The sequence below is a fragment of the Phyllostomus discolor genome, chromosome 10 (assembly GCF_004126475.2).
Source record: "Phyllostomus discolor isolate MPI-MPIP mPhyDis1 chromosome 10, mPhyDis1.pri.v3, whole genome shotgun sequence".
NCBI classification, from domain to species: Eukaryota; Metazoa; Chordata; class Mammalia; order Chiroptera; family Phyllostomidae; genus Phyllostomus; species Phyllostomus discolor.
This window is the reverse complement of record NC_040912.2, coordinates 45,478,053-45,499,444: the sequence shown is the minus strand read 5'-3', so window position 1 is coordinate 45,499,444 and position 21,392 is coordinate 45,478,053. Positions and strand designations below refer to the sequence as shown.

At 38.1% G+C, this 21,392-nt stretch overlaps 1 protein-coding gene across 5 annotated transcripts in view; it reads left to right on the top strand.

Annotated features, from left to right (window-relative positions):
* Positions 1-21,392, top strand: part of RELN (reelin) — a 567,213-nt gene that overhangs the window by 423,181 nt on the left and 122,640 nt on the right. For all 5 annotated transcript variants that reach the window (XM_036010728.1, XM_036010729.1, XM_028525327.2 and 2 more), the window contains exons 23-26: positions 8,366-8,503; positions 9,371-9,557; positions 17,959-18,164; positions 21,111-21,282. In XM_036010728.1, coding sequence (XP_035866621.1) covers positions 8,366-8,503; positions 9,371-9,557; positions 17,959-18,164; positions 21,111-21,282 — 703 coding nt within the window. The remainder of the gene's footprint in view (positions 1-8,365; positions 8,504-9,370; positions 9,558-17,958; positions 18,165-21,110; positions 21,283-21,392) is intronic.

Below are 21,392 nucleotides of genomic sequence, written 5' to 3'. Positions count from 1 at the left end.
AATTTTTTTAAAAATTTTCTTCCTTCTGCTGACTTTGGGCTGCATTTGTTTTTCTTTTTCTAATTCCTTAAGATGCAATGTTAGGTTCTTTATTTGGGATTTTTATTGTTTCTTGAGATAGACCTATAATGATATAAACTTCCCTCTTATTGCTGCTTTTGCTGTGTCCCAGGAGTTTTGATATGTCATATTGCCATTCTCATTTCTTTCCATGTCTCTTTTGATCTCTCCTTTTATTTCTCCTTTGATCCAGTTGTTTTTTAGTAGCATGTTGTTTAATTTCTGCCTATTTGTGGTTTTTCCTGGAAAAGTCTTTATTTCTCCTTCATATCTAAAGGAAATCTTTGCTGGATACATTATTCTTAGATGGTGATTTCTCTCTTTTAATAGTTTGAATATTTGATTCCACTCTCTAGTAGCTTGTAGAGTGACTGTTGAAAAATCCAGTGATAATCTAAAGGCATTTCTTTATAAATTACCATCTTCCTTTCACTGGCTGCCTTAAGAATTCTTTCTTTGTCATTAATTTTGACAGTTTTAATATAATGTGCATCAAAGAAGGCCTTTTTGGATTGAGATAATTAGATGTTCTGTTTGCTCCTTGGAATCAAGGATCCATCTCTTTTTACAGATTTGGGAAGTTCTCATCAACTATTCATTTAAATAGGCTGTTTCCTTCACTTTCTCTTCTCCTTTGAGTATACCCATTATTCTTACATTGCTCTCTCATTTGGAGTTATTTCATTTTTTTACTCTCAACTCTCTCTTCCATTTACATCAGTTTTAGATTTCTATCTTCAATATCACTAATTCTTTCTTCCATCTGGTTGGCTCTATTTCCTAAGCTCACTAGTTGATTCTTCATCTCTTTAAATGAGTTGTTCATCTCCAGAAAATCTTTTTGATTTTTTTAAGTTTCAGTCTCTTTCAAAAAGTACTCCTTTTGTTCATATATTTTATTTCTGAGTTCATTAAACTGCCCCTCTTTGTTCATTGAGTTTTTTCAGAACTGCAATCTTGAATTCTTGGTCATTTAAACTGCAGATTTCCTTGTCTTTAAGTTTATTTTCTGGATATTTTTTATTTTCTTTATGATCTGCCTCATTACCTTGGTTATTCATGGTATTTGATGAATTCTTTGGGCATCTATGAGAATAAAATACGCCCCCCCCCCCCCACCTTTTTTTATGTGTGGTACTTCCCTAGTGTGCTGATAAGAAGTCTTTCTTTTGTTAACCAGAAGGTGGCACTAAAGCGCAAGTTTTTTAGTTTCACTTGCACTGCTCAGGCTTTTGGAATCGTTGCCAGGTGGTGGAAAACTCCTGTTACTTGGGAAGGTGGGTGTCTTCTCTGTAACTAGATCACCTCAGTCTCAGGGGACCACCCCCATGAGGCAATATGGTAGATGATGTGGTTCCAATCTCAGTGCTGTCCCCTCCAAGCAGGCCCTGCTGGCAGTGCAGCCCTTTTGGGTTGGGATGAGTTGGGTTGTATAAGGCCAACGGGTGCATTTGTGGCTTTGTTCTGCTCCCAGTAATGATGACAGCCAGACCTCAGCTGCCTCACCTGTATCTTCACCCCTGTCGCTGGTGTTAGCTCAGCCTGTACCTGCCGCTCAGGGAAAAATGCTTCTGCCTCTCCATTTCTCAGTGCTGCAGATAATGTGCCCTGTAGCCCAATGCTCGCCCAACAGCTTCTTCTGAGGCCCTGCTGCTCGCTCTGGGAGGGTGAGGAGAGGCAGCCACACTGTAGGCTTTTATTTTTCTGCCTGGCAGTGAAGGCCACCATACAACCCCAGGGCACCTCCTCATTCTCACTGGGTTCAGCCACAGCATGTATCCATCACTGGAGCAGGAACACGCACTGTATCTCTCTGTTCTTGGGGCTGCAGGGAGTGCAGGCTACAACCTTATTCCTCCCCTTTCTCAGGCCCACCTTGAGCTCCCAGCTGCATTCAAGGCGCTGGTGTCTGCTCTTCTCCCCTCACTCCTCCTCCATCGCTATATTTCATCCACTTTGAGATGTTTAGGAACACAGATTTCCAGCAGGGAATCTGTTATTGAATTGTAGCAGTTCAACTTGTTGCAACTTCAAGGGGAGAGCCCAGAGGAACCTCCATTCTTCTGATGTCATTTCATAAACCATTATTCTTCATTTATGTATCTTAAGCTATGTCCAAAATATTATTTATCAAAAAATCTTTGCAGATTATTTTACACTCATATTGTATATTACATTATTATTTCTCACTGAGTTGAAAGATTTGGTGTAGTCAGAAAAGATCAATTCTCATCAATGTTTATTAGACACTTGCAAGGAAATATACTAATTGACTCTTAAGCAGTTTTGTTCCAACACATAGTTAGGGTGCTCATTAAATGCTGGAAAGTTAAATAGAATTATAATTCAGTATGTCTAAATGAACTAAAGAGTTGTTTCATTACGAGGTATCTCTTTTTGCAAACAGAAAATAAATTGACTAGATTATTCCTCCAACCATTTACCTTAAAGTACATGTAGGTAAATAATTGAATCCTGTTTTCCAAATATATTTCCAATCCCTGTGTAAAGAATGTCAAAATATTTTTGTAAACAAAAAACCTTATAGGATATTTATTTTAACATTCCTACTGACTAGTACTTAAACTAAACATTATCGCTATATTTCAAAAAAATAGTTTTCAACTAGTTATTATCATTGTTTAGGACCTATGTTTAAAAGCTCTGCTATAAGGATAAAGTACATTTATTCTCCTTGGCATTTTTGATAATTTTATTTATTATGTTCATTTCAAACCTCTGCAAATAGCATGTTTTTCTCACGCATTGGGAAAAGAGAGTGCAGTTTAGTTTGAAGCTCTATTCCCTTTGGCAACACTTTGTTCTACTCTGTTGTAAGCTTATGCAACTATAAATTGAATGAAGACAAGCAAATGTGGTCTCTGCATTATCATGGATCTGTTAACTTCAGAAAATATTTTAGATGGGGCAACTTAGAGTGGAAATATTTAATATGTATACACCTGCTCAGAGAAATTTTATTGTGTATGACTGAGCATTTGTTACCCAATGAAAATTAACTTTGTTTTTATGAGAGACATTTACATAAGAACAGGGTCTAATGAGACAGAAACAGCTGTCAGTTGCTGACTCTATAAACAAATCAACACTTAATGTCTGAATGAGTTTCAGAATAATTGGGCAAATGTAATTACAGTAATTCTGAAGGTAGAAAACACAATATACAATACAATAAGTGGTCAGTCTCACTTACTTTGATTCCTTAGGTTACCTAACTATCAAGAGATGACTCGGTATTACTGTATTTTAGTCTAGAAGTTTATACTGGGTCAGCAGGAGATCAAATGAAGACTGTCGAGATTTGTTGCTTTTGGGAATCCATAGAGTTTGGATTTTAAATGCAAGTCAACTTCATTTCATGATTCAAGACTCCCACTTTCAGACTCAATCCAAAGTGCAATAAGCTGGTGACTATCCCCTCAAAGTGCCTTTTTCTCTATAATGTCCTGTTTCCTATTTTCTCTATAATGCTCTATTTCCATTAGTATAGGCATTTGCATCTGCATCTTTAGAACGATCTTATAAAAACTTCAGTTCTGTGCTGGTTGTGAAAATGTCTACACTGTCAGTGACTTTTATGAGGCTTGATCATTCCATGGAAGCTGACTTCATAAAAAGACTTCTGGTTTGAAGTTTAAGATCCTTTAAGGAAGAGTATATTTATTGCAAGGTATATATGGAAGAGATGTGAAAGAAGTTATGTGAGTTATTTCCACACATAGTACTACAGTTTTAGATAGTGGCTTTCCAGTTGATGGCTAAGTATATCTCTGAATAAGTGGTACTGAGCTGCTTAGCACTAAAAATTGCCCTTGGTATGAGAAGTGTCCTTAGATGGTTGTGAAGTCCAGTCAACCTGACTCCAGTAAAAAATTTACCTAAAACAATTAAAACATTATCCATTTTTTAAAATGCATAAGATTTTTCTCTTAATAATATGAGCAAGAGAGAAAGAGAGAGGATTGGCAAATTAAATGTTTGTATTGAGGGAAATATTTATCAGTGATGCAGCTACAAACCAGTGACATCACACCATGTACCCTCACACGTGACCTGCTGGAGATTGCTCACGTGACTAATTTTTTTCTCACTAAATATGAGGCCAATATTCTCCCTCTTTTTGCGTCCTTTTCTGTTAATTAACATCAGCACATTAAACTGTAGATTGTAATTTTAAATGCAGTAATCCACTTTAAGCTTTTTATTTTGCGGAAATATTATCTTTTTCAAGAGCTTATAAGACACATGTAAGGATCAGTGTACTTAGAAAAAGAATTTAGAGAGTGTGTCTGTGTAACTGTTTAGAAGCATAAATAAACTGGGAGATTTGAGACAGGTTTCTAAAACCCTCCAACTCCATGTTAATGTTGAAATATCAAAACTTCAAAATAATGTGTGCTATGGGCTTTGTGTGACCTCAAGGAAATAAACTGTCACCTTGGTCAACAAACCACCAAAGCAGTCATTAAGTTTGAGAGCTGGAAGGGGTCTTAGAAATCAGTTTGCCCAATCCCTTTATTTGAGAGGTGAGGAACAAGAAGCCCCTAAAGGCTTACATTCCTCACTAAAGGTCATGCAGGTGATAAATTGCAGAGCCAATGTCTGGGTCAGGTCCCCTAACTCCTAGAACATTCTTCACTTCATTACCTACCAGAAGTCAGAAACAGACTGCCCTTTCTTGGCCTGTCACTCTACTCATTGACTCATTTTTTAGCAGAATTTTTTAAAATATATTTTCTTGATTATGCTATTACACTTGTCCCATTTCCCCCCTTCACTCCCCTCCACCCTGTACCCCCTCTCCCACCCACATTCCCCCCACTTCAGTTCATGTCCATGTGTCATAAGTTCTTTCGCTTCTACATTTCCCATACTATTCTTGCCCTCCTCCTGTCTATTTTCTACCTACCATCTATGCTACTTATTCTCTTTTAGCAGAATTTTTTGTACACCAATTTTTTTCTGTTCCTGTGCAAACTATTGAGACAAAAGATACCTCTGTCTCCAAAAGAGCTCACAGCCTAGTCAGTCACCTGTGGCCGTAGACTTGACTCAGATTATAATGAGTCTTAAAAGAACATAGTCATCTCTCCTTTTCATGACACTGGTGCACAAGTCTGAATTTACTTCCCTTCTGTAGGGCTCTATGTTCTAAGACAATGTACCTATTTTTATAGCAGGCTTTTCTAAAAACCATTTCTTAATGGGACTGTGAAAATTGTGATGGCTGTTAGACTACAAATATAAACTGTTTCCATAGAGGAATTGCATCTGATGACAAGCTCTGAAATGCAGCAAACCTGTGTCTACTAGATGCACTTAGCGAACACGGAATTACCCTCCTAGGAAAGAAAATGCAACCTATTAGCCACAGATCATTGGTAAAATAAACAGTAAGGACTTAGTCTGGATTTTAGCAATCTGGTGTGTACCTAGGGAGTATTTAATATGTGAGTAATTGATGCAGTTGACTTGAACAGGTCATTCACATTTGTCAAGATCAAGTGTATCCATAGATGGTATGCTTGAGGAAGGTTTAATCAATGAAACTGAGCACTCACATTAATTCTGCAATTTTGGGGGGGGAGGGGTTCTTTGTTTTTCACTTTGACCAAAAAGAAGTAATCATGGATCCCTGAAAATGTTCATAGCTGAAAAATATGATGTAATTTTAAAAGAATTTTTTTTTGTGATCAACAAAGGAAAACCTGGACATTGCTCTCAAAATATTCTTTTTTTAGATTTTATATCTGGGCTAAATGAATTAAGGTCCCTAGTGTTTCTCTATGTATAATGGATGTTCAGCTTACCTTTACTTAACATCAGCTTGTCCATGAAACCTAAACACACTAATGTGTCAAAAATAATAAGCAGAATTTAGCACCCAGATGTTCATACTTGCAATATTATAGCATGTTCTCTCACCCCCAAACAAAACTTTAGTTTTATATTGAGAGGTAAGTGGAGTTTTCCAATAACTACTGATGTGCTTATTATAAGAAATTGTGCTGGGACTTCCGGCAAGATGGAGGAATAGGTGGACGCACCGTACCTCCTCGCACAACCAAGAACAGAACCACAATAATTTACAACAATGATTTACAGTCATAATATCAGAACTGTCAGAGGATTTATCTAAATGGAAGTCAGACAGCCAAGAAGTTGAAGTAGACCCGTACATCCAGACTGGTAGGGGACGACGAGCCGAGCGAGCGGGCGCGGGGCTGGCGCGGGTCGCAGGCATGCGTAGGTCGGGGGAAATTTGGCGCAAAATCAGCGCGACAGCAATCGGGGCGCCGGAGCGCAGCGGTGTAGTGGTGATCCCTGAGTACGCAAGCAGCGGCTGGGGGAATCAGTGGGGCAGCGATTGTGGACCAGGGCAGAGCTCACGGCCCGGAAGCCCAGGGAAGTGTCTGACTCCAGGAGAACAGAAGGGTCGCCATTGATCCATCCTGTCCCCGCTCCCGCCCCTGCCCCCACATATAACGTCACAAACTAGCGACTGGGGCGCCCAGCCCCAGTGAACACCTAAGGCTCTGCCCCCCACCGTAACAAGAGCGACCAGACCGGAGAAAAAATAAATAAATAAGTAAAATAATAGGAGAGACAGGGAAAGACATAAGATATGTTTCCAGCAGAACAGATCAGTCCCCCAGGACTCATCCTTTTGAGTGCCCAAGAAATAGTCAATCTATCAGATGCACAGTTCAAAACACTGGTGATCAGGAAGCTCACGGAACTGGTTGATTTTGGATCCAAATTACATGAAAAAATGCAGATTACCATAAAAGGGATGCAGGAAGACATACGGAGGAGAGCCAATTGTGAAAGGAAGGAATCTGAGTCTCAAAACAACACAGTGGACCAGAAGGAAGATAGAATCAACCAAGCAGGAGAGCACGATGAAATAAGAATTCAAAAAATCGAAGAAAAGCTTAAGACCATCGAGGACACCTTTAAACGTTCCAACATCCGAATTATAGGGGTACCAGAAGGGGAGGACCAACAAGTGGAAAAGTTATTTGAACAAATAATAAAGGAGAACTTCCCCAATCTGGCAAAAGGAACAGTCTTCCAAGAAATCCAAGGAGCACAGAGAGCCCCAAAGAAGTTGGACCCAAGAAGAAACACACCAAGGCACATCATAATTACATTAGCCAAGGTAAAAACGAAGGAGAGAATCCTAGAAGCAGCAAGAGATAAGGGGACAGTAACCTACAAAGGAGTTCCCATCAGACTGTCAGCTGATTTCTCAAAAGAGACCTTACAGGCAAGAAGGGGCTGGAAAGAAATATTCCAAGTCATGAAAGACAAGGACCTACATCCCAGATTGCTCTATCCAGCAAAACTCTCATTTAGAATGGAAGAGAAGATAAAGTGCTTTTCAGATAAGGTCAAATTAAAGGAGTTCATCATCACCAAGCCCTTACTTTATGAAATGCTAAAGGGACTTATCTAAGAAAAGAAGATAAAAAAAAGAACACGTATAGTAAAAGGACAGCAAACTCACAATTATTAACAACCACACCTAAAGCAAAACCAAAAGAAACTAAGTAAACAACTAGAATAGGAACAGAACCACAGAAATAGAGGGCACAAGGGGGGGCTAGCAGTAGGGGTGGGAGGAGGATAGAGGGGGAAAAGGTATAGAGAATAAGTAGCATAGAATGTAGGTTGAAAATAGATAGGGGGAGGGCAAGAATAGTATGGGAAATGTAGAAGCTAAAGAACTCATAAGTATGACACATGGACATGGACTAAAGGGGGGAATGTGGGTGGGAGAGGGGGCACAGGGTGGAAGGGAGTGAAGGGGGAAATGGGACAACTGTAATAGCATAATCAATAAAATATATTTTTAAAAAGTACAAAACAAAAAAAAAGAAATTGTGCTATTCTAAGTTAAACACTTCACATTGTCATTTATGAAACAGAGGCTTTTTAGTATGTATCTTTATTTTGCTTAAACATTCTTTCTTATTTTGTTTGTTTTCCTAGCATCAAATCTCTGTGCAACTACAATAAAAATATGAAATTTTGTTTTTCTTTAAAATGTCTCAAACTAAACTAAAATGGAAGTATATACAAAATAAGAAGATTTTTAACTTCCCTTAATGATAGAATGATTGAATTGGGTAGTAACTGAGTGGAAATTAAACTGCTACAGAAAAATGATTGGCAGCTAAATACAAGTTCCAGAAAAGTGGTTATCTGAACTCAGACATTCTTTGCCTGTATTACCATGTGTCAGTTAAAATACTGTTTTTATTACTGTACTTGTTTCTAGGTCCAGTGCCACCCGCTTCCGGTGGAGTCAGAGCTATTACACAGCCCAAGATGAGTGGGCTTTAGACGGCATCTACATCGGCCAGCAGTGCCCAAACATGTGCAATGGGCACGGCTCCTGTGACCATGGCACATGCAGGTACACGTATCAGAAAGTGCAACTGATTCTCTGCTTCTCAGGGCTTATATTTACAGGGCTACCACAGCTGTTGTCATCAGACTTGTATGGATAGACTGGTGGACAATGAAGTAGCCAAAAGAAAATGACCTCCCTTCTGTTCTTATTGTAGATGTAAAAGACATTGTTACATTTAAATTAGTATAAAGCCATATATTCTAAACTTCAAAATCTAACTTCAAACAGGCCTCTTGGGTTTAAATTTCAGAGTTTATTAATTAACTCCAAAGTTCTCTTTGGTGTTAAAAGAGCCTTTCGATTGTTCCCCTTCTTTTCCCCTGACAGTCTTAAAGCACTAGTCAAACAGCTGCTACAGGCTGTCCGACCTACCCCACTTCACCAGAAGCTCAAGGTTGCATACAAGGGGAGATGGTGATTATAGCTAACGAGGGTGAAATAGGAACACACTTGAATACTTAAAGATTCTAACAGAAATATAATTTAGTCAGGAGGAACTATAAATCATGGCCGGAGTTACATGTTGGTTGAGCAAACATTTATATGTGACTTTTTAAGGCTACAGAAAAATCCCTCTATCCTCCCTGGTCAACACACACACACACACCCATATCCTTCTTCATTACTACTTGATGCTGCAATTCTACTGTTATAGCACTATTTCTCTTAAGAAAGGATTCTATTGATTTTTTTGCAGTGTGAATAATTGAAGGTTGTTACTATCACATATACAGATTTACACTGTAGAGAAAAATCTAGTGTGAGTGCTGAAACCAAAGCAAAAGTGAGACATAGGAAATGTTCCATGTCATGTGGCCATGACACTCACAAATGAAACTATGACTTGTTTATGTCGCCCTCTCTCTCTAGGTGTGACCAGGGTTATCAAGGCACTGAATGCCACCCAGAAGCTGCTCTTCCTTCTACGATTATGTCAGATTTTGAGAACCAGAATGGTTGGGAGTCTGACTGGCAAGAAGTTATCGGGGGAGAAGTTGTAACTCCAGAACAAGGGTGTGGGGTTGTGTCTTCTGGATCATCTCTGTATTTTAGCAAGGTATGACTTAGGGCTGAGAAGCAGTGATGGCTGAGTCATGACTAAAGCATGGAAATAATGATCAGGGCAATGGCTGTTTCAGTATGTGGCTGATTTATGGAGCAGTCTGAATTCAGAAGGTACAAATATGAGAAGGTTTTATTTTTCCCCACATTCCCTGATTTTCACTGGCCTTTGTCAAATTCCTATCCCTTAACTACATCTGGGAAACTTTTATAGTTTTCTGATTGTTTTTGGTTATTAAAAATCCAGGATAGGCCAGTTTAAAAATCCTGCCCCTCTTATACCTGATTTAAATCTCATTGCTTTCCTTTCCTCCAGAGCCAGCCAGCCTTGTGTCATGGGGGTCTTTGAGTGGGTCAGGGTCCTAGTCACTTCTCACCCCAGCCTTTGAAGGGTGCATGAACATGCAGGCCTGTAGGTGAGGGTATGGTGGAAGTGGTGGAGTTTAGAGGTTAAGAGCAGTGACTTTGGAACCAGACTGCCTGCTTCAATCTGATTTCACCACTTCCTAGCTGTGTGACTTTGAGCAAATCCCTTAACCTCTCTCTGACTTGGCTTCCTCATCTGTAAAGCGAAGATAATAAGAATATCTACCTCATTAGGGTTATTGTGCAGATTAATGCACTGGTATACTTGTAAATTATGTGGGACAGTGACTATACACTTATAGAAAGCACTTCTGTAAGTGTTTATTAAATTTGTCAATCTGTTAACCTCAAGAGTAGGATTGGAAGAAGGAATAATGGTGAGTGTGCAGAGCTATTCCTATGGAACCGACCAGCTCTTCATGATGAACAAATACCTTCAGTCTGATTTTGGCTCAGTTTGGTGGCTACTGGTGGTGTCTGCTGATTTGGATCTGTCTTAGTTAACTCAAGCTACTAAAACAAAAATACAGCATACAAAAATAACAAAAAATACCATTGGGTGGCTTAAACAGCAGATATTTGTCTCTCACAATTCTGAAAGCTGGGAAGAAGATAAAAACACAGCAGATTTGATGTCCATTGAGGATCCACTTCCTAATTCAGAGATGCCATCTTCTCTGTGTCCTCACGTGGTAGAGATGGCAGAGGGAGAGAAAGCAGCTCCCCTAGGTCTCTTCTTATGAGGGCACTAATCCTATCATGAGGACTGCACCCTTACAACCTAATTACTTGTCAAAGGTCCCACATTCCCTGATCCCATCCTTTTGGGAGTTAGGCTTGCAAAATAAGAATTTAGGGTGCACAAACATGAAGTATCTAGCAGAGACCTTCACAGAAGTTTTTCTTGCAGTGTTCAGCTTCTCCAGTGGCAGTACCAGGTTAGGCAGGCAGGTCAGCATACACCAACTAGGGACTGAAGTGCCAGCCTGAATCTCTAAGACTAATTATCTAGGAACACCTCCAACCCATGTTGTTGGTTAGGGATAAAGGAAGGGGAACCACCTCTCTTGCTACAGTCTAGGCATGACATTCTTTTCTTCCTTCCTCCTCCAATTCATCTCTTTATATCATCTCCAAAAGGACTGGAGGGGAAGCAGTGCCCATTCTCCAACCTGAGCAATGTGTCCATGCCCAATTATTGGCAGCTCTCTTTAGAATGTGGGGTACTTACCACCACTTCTTTCCATCAAGGACTACAACCACCAATTCTAGAACAATTGGAAATGTGTCACTCTTCATATAAGAAGCACACAGGAGTGGGTGATGTACTGTAGTTGATATGTTGAGGAATTTGGGCAGAAATCCAAAACAAGTTAATTTATGCATATACAAAAATAGGTACAGGTTTTGTTCAGATGCAGGTGCAGAACAAAGAAGCAGCAAGTAAACAAGATAGAGAATTATAGAAAATCAGGAATGGAGTCCATTTAATAATATTTCCTATCCATTGGCATTGAAAATCCCCAGGATCTTATTGTGAGAGATAATAGTCAGTAAGTGACTGTATATATAGCATAGATCCAGGTGTACTGTATAATTGTGCAAAAATGGGAAGATTGTGTCTCCCTTGAGTTTCCATTTTAAAGCAAGATTATGAATCCTTAACCAATATGTACCCAAACACTCCAATAAACATGTGTATGTACACATACAGAGATATTTTGAACATGTAAAGTTATAATCACTCTTTCTTACACTTGGGTTTGTACCTGGGCTCTAAACCTCAGTAACTGCTTCCCTTACAGAGTTATGACATCTTTATATATCTCAGTTTTCTGAACTATAAAGCGGGATGTTAGGAGGATTAAGTGAATTAATGCAGGTGAAGAATAAATAGAAATAGCTCAATAAGTGTTAGCTATCATAATCACATGTTATGAGACTAAATTACAAAATTGTTATCATTGAATATTTCCCTATACATGCCCTGCCACTAACTTAAAATCAGCATTTCAAAAGTAAAATTATTCTCCTCTCAGCTCAACCCAGCTTTCTCCCTAATTTTTTATCAAAATATCTGAGGATTACTTTTTTCTTTACTTTTTTTCTCTTGTATCAGTCAAATCTGTTTTGAATTCTAAGTGAGAGAAACTAGCTTGAACAAAGACAGAGGAAATTTTTTTCAGGTAATCAAAACACAGGGACAGATTTCCAGTCAGGATGGAGGCATAGGTAAACACAGCTCCCCTACTCACACATCCACAGCAAAGATGACACCTAAATTACAAAATAACTATCACCCAGAATCATCAGAAAATTGAACTGTATGGAAATCTGACAACCAAGAAATTAAAGATGTCACATTTATTCAGACAGGTAGAAGGGACAGAGACACAGAGATGCGGAAACATGGAGATTCCAATGGGACAGTTCCACACTCATGTGTGGTGGATAAAAATTGCGAGGGATGTCTCGTGGGAGCCAGGGATCCCACCCCTACACCAGACCACCCAGCCCAGGGTTCCAGTGCCAAGCTGATAAGTCCTCATAACTTCTGGTTGTAAAATCCAGTGGGGGCTGAGGCAGCAGAATAAACTGTGGGATTCTCAGGCATCTCCTCTTAAAGGGCCCACAACAGACTTAGGACTTATGCAGACTCACTCCCTCTGGGCTCCACACTGGGGCAGCAGCTGGAAGAACTCCAGTGGCATATGGGAGAAACTGAAGTGTCTGGCATCAGGGCAAGTGCCAGGGAACAGCTTCTCCCAAGACAAAACTCCAGGAGCAAGGCAGCACCCATTGTCCCTTTTGTGAAACCCCTACATGCACACAAAGAGCCACAGAACTACTGCGCTATATCTGAGACACCATCAACTTAGTTCACACGGGTTTGCCCACCCTAGCAAATGCCCATGACTCCACCCCATCCCACTTACAGGTGTGTTTTTCTACATTAGACCATTCTACTAGGCCAAGGAGTCAAAACAGCTCTGCCTAATACATAGAAACAAACACAGAGAGGCTGCCAAAATTAGCAGACAAAGAAATATGGCCCAAATGAAAGAACAGAACAAAACTCTAAAAAAACTCTAAACAAAATGGAGATAAGCAAGGACCTACATCCAAGATTACTCTATCCAGCAAAGCTTTCATTTAGAATGGAAGTGCAGATAAAGTGCTTCCCAGATAAGATCAAGTTCAAGGAGTTCATCATCACCAAGCCTTTATTATACAAAATGTTAAAAGGACTTATGTAAGTAAAAGATCATTGAAAATATGAATGATAAAATGACAACAAACTCACAACTATCAACAACTGAACCTAAAACAAAAATAAATTAAGCAAACAATTGGAACAGGAACAGAATCACAAACATGGAGATCACATGGAGGGTTATCAGTGGGGAGGGAGATGAGGGAAAATGGGAGAAAAGGTACAGGGAATCAGGAGCATAAATGGTAGGTAGAAAATAGACAGGGGGAGATTAAGAATAGTATAGGAAATGGAGAAGCCAAAGAACTTATATGTATGACCCATGGGTATGAACTAAAGAGGAGGAAGGGGGTGTGCAGGGCAGAGGGGAATAAAGGAGGAGAAATGGGGCAACTTTAATAGCATAATCAATAAAATATACCTAGAAAAGAAAAATTTACAAGGAGTCAACAGTGGAGTGGATGAAGCCAAGAATCAAGTCAATTTTTTAGAACACAGGAAGAAAAAAAATTCAATCAGAACAACAAGAAGAAAAAAGAATTAAAAAAAGATAAGGTAAGGAGCATCTGGGACAACTTCAAATATACTAACATTTGAATCATAGGGGTGCTGGAAGGAGAACAGAATAAGCAAGAAATTGAAAACTTATTTGAAAAACAAATAATGAAAGAAAACTTCCCTAATTTGGTGAAGGAAATAGACATACAAATCCAGGAAGCACAGAGAATCCCAAATAAGATGGACACAAAGAAGACCACACCAAGACACATCAAAATTAAAATGCCAAAGGTTAAAGAGATAAACTTAAAAGTAACAAGAGAAAAGCAGAAAGTTACCTACAAAGGAGTTCCCATAAGACTGTTGGCTGATTTCTCCAAAGAAATTTTGCAGGCTAGAAGGGACTGGCAAGAAGTATTCTAAGTGATGAAAAGCAAGGACCTACAGCCATCTAGCAAAGCTATTATTTAAAATGAAAGGGCAGACAAAGTACTCCCCAGACAAGGTAAAGCTCAAGCAGTTCATCATTACCAAGACATTATAATATGAAATGTTTAGGGAACTTATTTAAGAAAAAGAAGATCAAAACTAGAAAATTAAAATGGCAACAAATTCACAACTATCAAAAATTGAATCTAACAACCAAGCTAAGCAAACAAGCAGAACAGAAACAAAATTACAGATATGGAGATCATTTGAATGGTTACCAGTTGGGAGGGGCAAGGGAGAGAATAGGGGGAAAGTACAGAAATTAAGAAGTATAAATTGGTGGGTTCAAAATAGGCTGGGGGATATTACAAACAGTATAGAAAATGGAGTAGCCCAAAAATGTATATGCATGACCCATGGACATACACTACTAAGGTGGGCCAGAGGGAATTGCCAGAGGGAATAGGAGGTACTGGCTGCAGGGGACCAAAGTGGGGGAATTTGGGACAACTGTAATATCATAATCAATAAAATACATTTTTTAAAAAAACACAGGAATGCTTTAGTCAGAACTGGCCTCAGAGATATCTGGAACCTGAAACTCAGATGCCCACAGAGTTCTTGAGAGTAGACTCTTTTCAATTCAGGTCAGCCATCAGTATGAGATTAGAATTATGGCCACAGAGCTTTCTAAACAGCACCACAGAAAATTCTGGGGAAGGTTTCTGACTGGCCAATCACAGTGTCCTGGGGATTGGTGGGCGGTGATTTGCATAACCAGAGTCATGTACTCACTGCTTTGGCAAAGGTGGGATACACAGTTTAGCAATCCCCAGCAGACAGCATGATTGGAATAGAGAAGGGGTAGTAACCCAAAGGTAACCACCCTAGATTAATTTATCTGGAAACATGCTTGTATACTGTCCATTTTCCAGCACAGACATCCAGGATCGTCTCCGATACTGCTGCCCTAACTACATAACTTTTCTTTTTCCAAACATGAGCCCTTTACCCCCCAAAAGAAACTCTCCTCCTCATTCCGGTTTTTCCAATTTCCCTGTCTTTGCTTAGTGTCCACTGCCTACCATTCTGCCTTCCATAATCTCTGCATCCATATAAACCTTGCAGCACCCTGCTCAAATCCTTCTGCTTCCATGGAGTTTTCTGGAACTATGCAAACTACACTAATATCTCCTTTTATTTCTCAATTTCACTCTTATCTGTGTTCTATACAAATAGAGATTATATTTTTATTCTCATAGTAACCAGTAAGTCCTACTGCCTAATCCAACTCTAGATAAGGTGCACAATTCAGAAAGTGTGCCGTGTGCTAGGCATTTACATATCAATAAATACCCTTGAGACTGAATAGACTGGAGAATTGATAAATGAGGTCAACAAGGAATAGAACTTGGTGTGCAGCCCGAAGTCGTCACTACTGACACCACACACACATATCTGTGAATTCTTGTTTTAACTTTGTTCTCCTCACACATGGTATTATGCCTGATAAAATTGGTGCCCAATAATATTTGTTGAAGAAAGGAATGAATGCATGAACAAATGAATGAATATTAAAAAACAGCAAAAGGGTCTAAAGAAATGCTTATTTTTAAATAAATATAGATTTTTTTCTACTGGCATTTGATTTAAAAAGGCTTTAATTGGAGATAAAAGGTGAAGTTTTATGAAGTATTTTAGAAGTTTTGTTTTAAAGGATCCAAAGTCTGAAGGCATTTCCTTTAAAATTGTTTTCTTTTATCTAAATCCTTGAAACAGTAAGCCATTTTCAGCTAGAATGCTGGAGGGAAATTGGAAGGTATTTTCCACACTCCAGGAACGAAGAGATCCTTAACCTATTACTCCAGCACACATCACACACACATTGTGTGTGTGTTTATGTCTGCACATGCACACATAAATGTATCCATCATAGTATAATAGAAAAACTGCAAAGCATGTGTCACATCAAATTCTAACAAAAACCTCGTCATGAGCCATTTCCTTTTTCCTTTTTCTTCCTTTAAAATAATATTCAGCGTTTCAGGTCACTAAACAAAAGAAAATGACTTGTGCTATTCTCCAGGAAAAAATATCTTCAGTGCCAAAGCAAACATTCGTATGATATTTTCCACCATTTACAAAAATCCCACAAAACAGCTTTCCAGAGCCTCTAACAACCAACATCATCATCTCTGGGAAAAATAACACTGCTCTATGAATTTCACAGTAAACCAATCATTCCAACCAGCTAATTGGGATAATTGGATTTTTGTAATTCTCCTCACCTTAAATCTTTATCCTTCTGGCTTAGTTCCACATGCCAAGTTTTCATAGGAGTTTGCTGGGTTGGAATTAAGCAGCTAGGTTCTATGGTTCTTTTTTTAGAATTATTCTTCCTGTAACAATCCTGGGCCAGATTATAATAATCTCTGAGGTGTTTCACACTTGTACTATTTCAAATCAACAAGAAAAATCAAAAGCACATATAACACACTGAAAATGCATATTACTTTTAAGATTTCCTCAATACATGCTTAAAATTGAGAGTTCCAAAGAACAAATTCCTGTTTCAGGATTAATTTCCATTCTCATTTCACTGGAACCCCGTTTTGAGGGGGAGAGGGTGTGGAAATCTCTTAATTGGCTTTAGATTTTTCAGTACCCTTTAAATTAGCCCCAAGTATTTCCCCTGTGACTTATAACAGAAACCCTTTCTTAATTAACTTGGTGAATTTGCATAGGGTTTAAATTATAAGTGTGAGGGGTGTTTTTCTCTAAACTGGTTCTCTTACTGTAGTTTTTCTTCCCAACCTTTAATTGAAGTTCTTGGGAGCGCTCCAAGATGGGTTCAGAGCAGAGCATGTATTAGTTTGGGCAGGATCTGGGTGGAAGGATCTCATACTCAAACCTTTTTTCAATCTCATTAGCATGAAACTATTTACACCCAAAAGGAATCATGACAAACCTTGTCAGTTTATATCTAACACTGCACAACAGCACTGTGACATGCACAGGACACATTGAGCAAAGGAAGCAAGTTGCTGGGCTTGATGGCATTTTTAACTTTTTTAAGACACAAAAAGACCATGTAGTGGTAACAAAAACTTATTTAAATGATTTCTTCCAATCTCTCCATTTCCAAGAGAGAGACAGACAGAGACAAACACACTGACTAGGAGCCTAATACTCAAGCACTCTTTCTTTTTGTCAAGTTTCTATCTTAAACCTGTTTTACTTTCATTCCCATGGAGGAGGAGGTCCAAGGGTACCTCTCAGGAAGACATTCAGTGTGCTAGGCAAGTTTCATGCAAAATGTTATGTCATGTAATTATCACAGCACCCTATAAGGAAGAATTATTGCCCATATTGTACCTTTGAAGAAGATAAAATCTGAGAAAGGTCACACAGCTAAACAGCATGAATAATGGTCTGAGATTCAAACCAAGCTGATCTCCAAGTACATGGTCTTTCAGATTCTCCCTTACTCTGCCTGGAGGAGATTCACAAAGTAAACATTGGAACTGTTTTAATTTAAATCAATTTTATTTTATTTTTAAAGACCTTTGAATACTCTTTGGTGTAATTAACAGTTCCCAAGGATCTCATGACCAAGCCTGGCAATCAGTAAAGCAGACTAATCAAATGTATCCAGGAACAGTTACCATAACCAAAGCAGAGACAATTAAATGGCATAGCTTGCTCCTCTCAACAATAAATGGTAATGAAAAAAATACAATAAAGATTAAATAAAAAATACAAATACAAAAAATGGACACAACCCTCTCCACATAGTGCTAGGATGCTCATATTAATTTGCAACTGAAGCAACAAAATGCCTAAGACACCCCAGGTGATTGAATCTGTGGTGTTTCTGTCCTTTGGAAAGGCTGGGAAAAGACAGCTGGTGAGCTTGGATCTGGACACTTCTTGGGTGGACTTTGTCCAGTTCTATATCCAGATAGGCGGAGAGAGTGCGGCATGCAACAAGCCCGACAGCAGAGAGGAGGGCATCCTCCTTCAGTACAGCAACAACGGGGGCATCGAGTGGCACCTGCTGGCAGAGATGTACTTCTCAGACTTCAGCAAACCCAGGTAACAAACCCTGATGGCCTTCCAGTTGTTTCCAGGAACAGTAAGGATTACACTGTTCTTGAGGTGTTTCTAACATGTTGTTAACTATTGCAAAAAATAGGCAAACTCATAAATATCTGGCATGAATGATAGCCTAATATATAAACATTTCATTTCATTTAAGTTTTTTGTATTGTTCAAGTACAGTTCTCATTTCACTGGAACCCTGTTTTGAGGGGGAGAGAGGGTAGAAATCTCTTAATTGTCTTTAGATTTTTCAGTACCCTTTAAATTAGCCCCAAGTATTTCCCCTGTGACTTATAACAGGAACCCTTGCATTTCCTCCCCACTACTCCCCCCACCCCACCCATTAGAAAGCACCTGTAATCATATTTGAATTTTTAAAGAATTTGAGAAAATATGTGACTAGAGAAAAGTAAGACAACTGACCACTGTTTTCCCAAAGAAATTTGATGACATAGGGATACTCCAAGCATTTCTGAGATTTTTTAAATGCATAGATGAAATATGTTCATCTGTTATATTTAATAGCAAGATGGATTTTGCCAAAAGTCTTCATATGGCTGCACCCAGTGCTAGTCCTAGACAACATATGAATGAATCTGTGGAGCTTGGATTTTCTAAAATTTTTTACTGGCCCATCCCTGTCTGTATGTTTATGGATGGGAAATATATTTAATGAAATACCTTAGGTAATGACTGTTAAGGAGTTTGAAAAAATGCTAATATTTGTACCATGCAATCAGTATATTTATCAATATTTAAATTGGGGATTTTTTGCAGTTATGTAGTATCTTGAAATTCTGTGTTTGTACTTTTAGAGTATTCCTTTTTATAATCTCTATTAGCACTTTCACACAAAGATAAACATTTTTTTATATACATTGACCGATCATTATTGACTTTAAAATACTAAAATTGTCCCTGTTTTACATTTTCTACCAAACCTTGTTTTATTGAAAAAAATTATTATTGAAGAATAGATTCAATTTTTATATAAATTAAATATATTTTAAATGCTACTTAAAATGTAGCTATTTTATAGTCTTATATGTTTATTGTTTTAAAACATTGAGTAATTTAAAGGTGACATAACTTTCCATAATATAACGGAAATAGACATACAGACAGACCAACCAAAAACATTTCTTCTAAGGACACACATGAGAGGGAAAAACCAGAGGAGAGGCAACTGGGTAAAACACGAAATACAATATCCAAGGGAAAAGTCAGGAATTGTGAGTGGGAGGTGGATCCAAATGAGATTCCGCCAGCACAGTAGAGAGGGAATCATTATGGTGCCAAACTGGTTTTAAAACAATTTAAAATAATTTAAATTATTTTTCCAAGTAACATCATTATCAATCTGGAGATTATTAGGAGTTCAGCAAAGTGACTAGATTACTATATAAACAAACAAAAATTTAATAGCTTTTTCAAATTCCAGAAATATTAACCTTTATTTTTATTAGCATTTGTCTTCAGGGCCAGTATATTTCACCAGATTTTCAAGGAGTTTATGACACTGAAATGGCTGAGAAACTCTGAGATGGAAGGCATCAGAAAAAGACCCCATTATTGGTAGCTAATATATAAATAAATATAAAAATAACTTTAACAACTCTAAGAATCCTGTAAAGAAAAGTTCAAAACTACCTTCAGAGATTAACAGAAACAAATAACTGGAAAAATTATAGAGCATCCCTGGACAGGAAAACTTAATATTGTGATATGAATATCTTTTAATTTATGTTTAATGCTTTCCAATCAAAATCCCATAGGCATGTTTTCTTGGAACTATATACCTAGAAATACAAACCAGCAAAAATATCAAATTTTAGGGAAAAAAATAGAGTAATACCCTACATGTTGTTAGAATATGTTATGTAACTTAAATAATTAAAATAAAATGATAGTGATTCATGGATAGAGCAAACAATGAAGCCAAACTGATGACCCAGAAATTGACTCAGATAAGTAAGAACTTATGTATGAAAAAGAGATGTCACAGCTCAAAAACAGATGTAACAAACCAAGACATTATTTGCAACCATTATGAGGAACAGAGGGTCAACATTGCTGTAAAGAACTTCTACAAATTACCAAAAAATTACTAAGGTCCCAAAAGAAAAATGGGTAAAAGGAATGAGTAGGTGTTACAAAAGAGGAAACATAGATGTTTAATAAAACATGAATAATATGCAACCTCTTTTGCAATAAGAAATATATCATTTTCAACAGTGAAACGGTCATTTTTAAGATAATTCCAAGTGCTTTCTCCGCATGGGAGCAGCAAGGTGGGCACTCTCACGTCATCCTGCACAGTGTCATGACCTTTCCAGAAAGGAGTTTGGAAAAATCAACAGCCTTAAACATGGCCAGTTTTTTGACCTGGTAATTCTGTTTCTAGGAATCCTACCTTAAGAAATAAACTGAAGTGTAGGTAAAGCTTTATGCATAAAAATTTTCACCACCGAAATGATCTACATCAAAAATTTAGCAGAGGCCAACCCTATACAGTAGATTATGAGTGAGTTATGTTTCATTTTTAGTGCATATTTATGTTTTCCCACAATAAGTATGAATGGCTTTGAAAATTCTTGAATGCTATTTTAATGTAATAATACACAAAGGAACAGTTTTTTCCAGGTATTTCTTGAATGTTATGACCATTAGCATAGTAGTCAAGATATTGTTTAGTCAATCAAACACAGCTAAAATATCACCTCCAAAAATACAGTGGTAAGTGGAATAAACATGACCAGGACTAAACCAGCTTACAACTTTAAACCTCTTGTCTGATCTATTAAACTTAGAAATGTTTCAAAAATATCAAGAGATCAAATGAAATGAAACTTGCTCTTATTGCTACTCTCGTGATTTTAACAGCTGCTAAGAAAGATACAGCTTTCATTTCCTAACCATAAGCAATCTGCTTCTATGCAGATTTGTCTATTTGGAGCTTCCAGCTGCTGCCAAGACCCCTTGCACAAGGTTCCGCTGGTGGCAGCCTGTGTTCTCTGGGGAGGACTATGACCAGTGGGCAGTCGATGACATCATCATTCTGTCAGAAAAGCAAAAGCAGATCATCCCAGTTGTCAATCCAACTTTACCCCAGGTATTTTTTCCATATCTGAACTCCAAGAAGGCAATTATAAAAGTGAATGGGATTAAAGAACTTCTTACTTCCCCAAGGATTTAGTGCTTGAACGTGTGATACAAATTTTC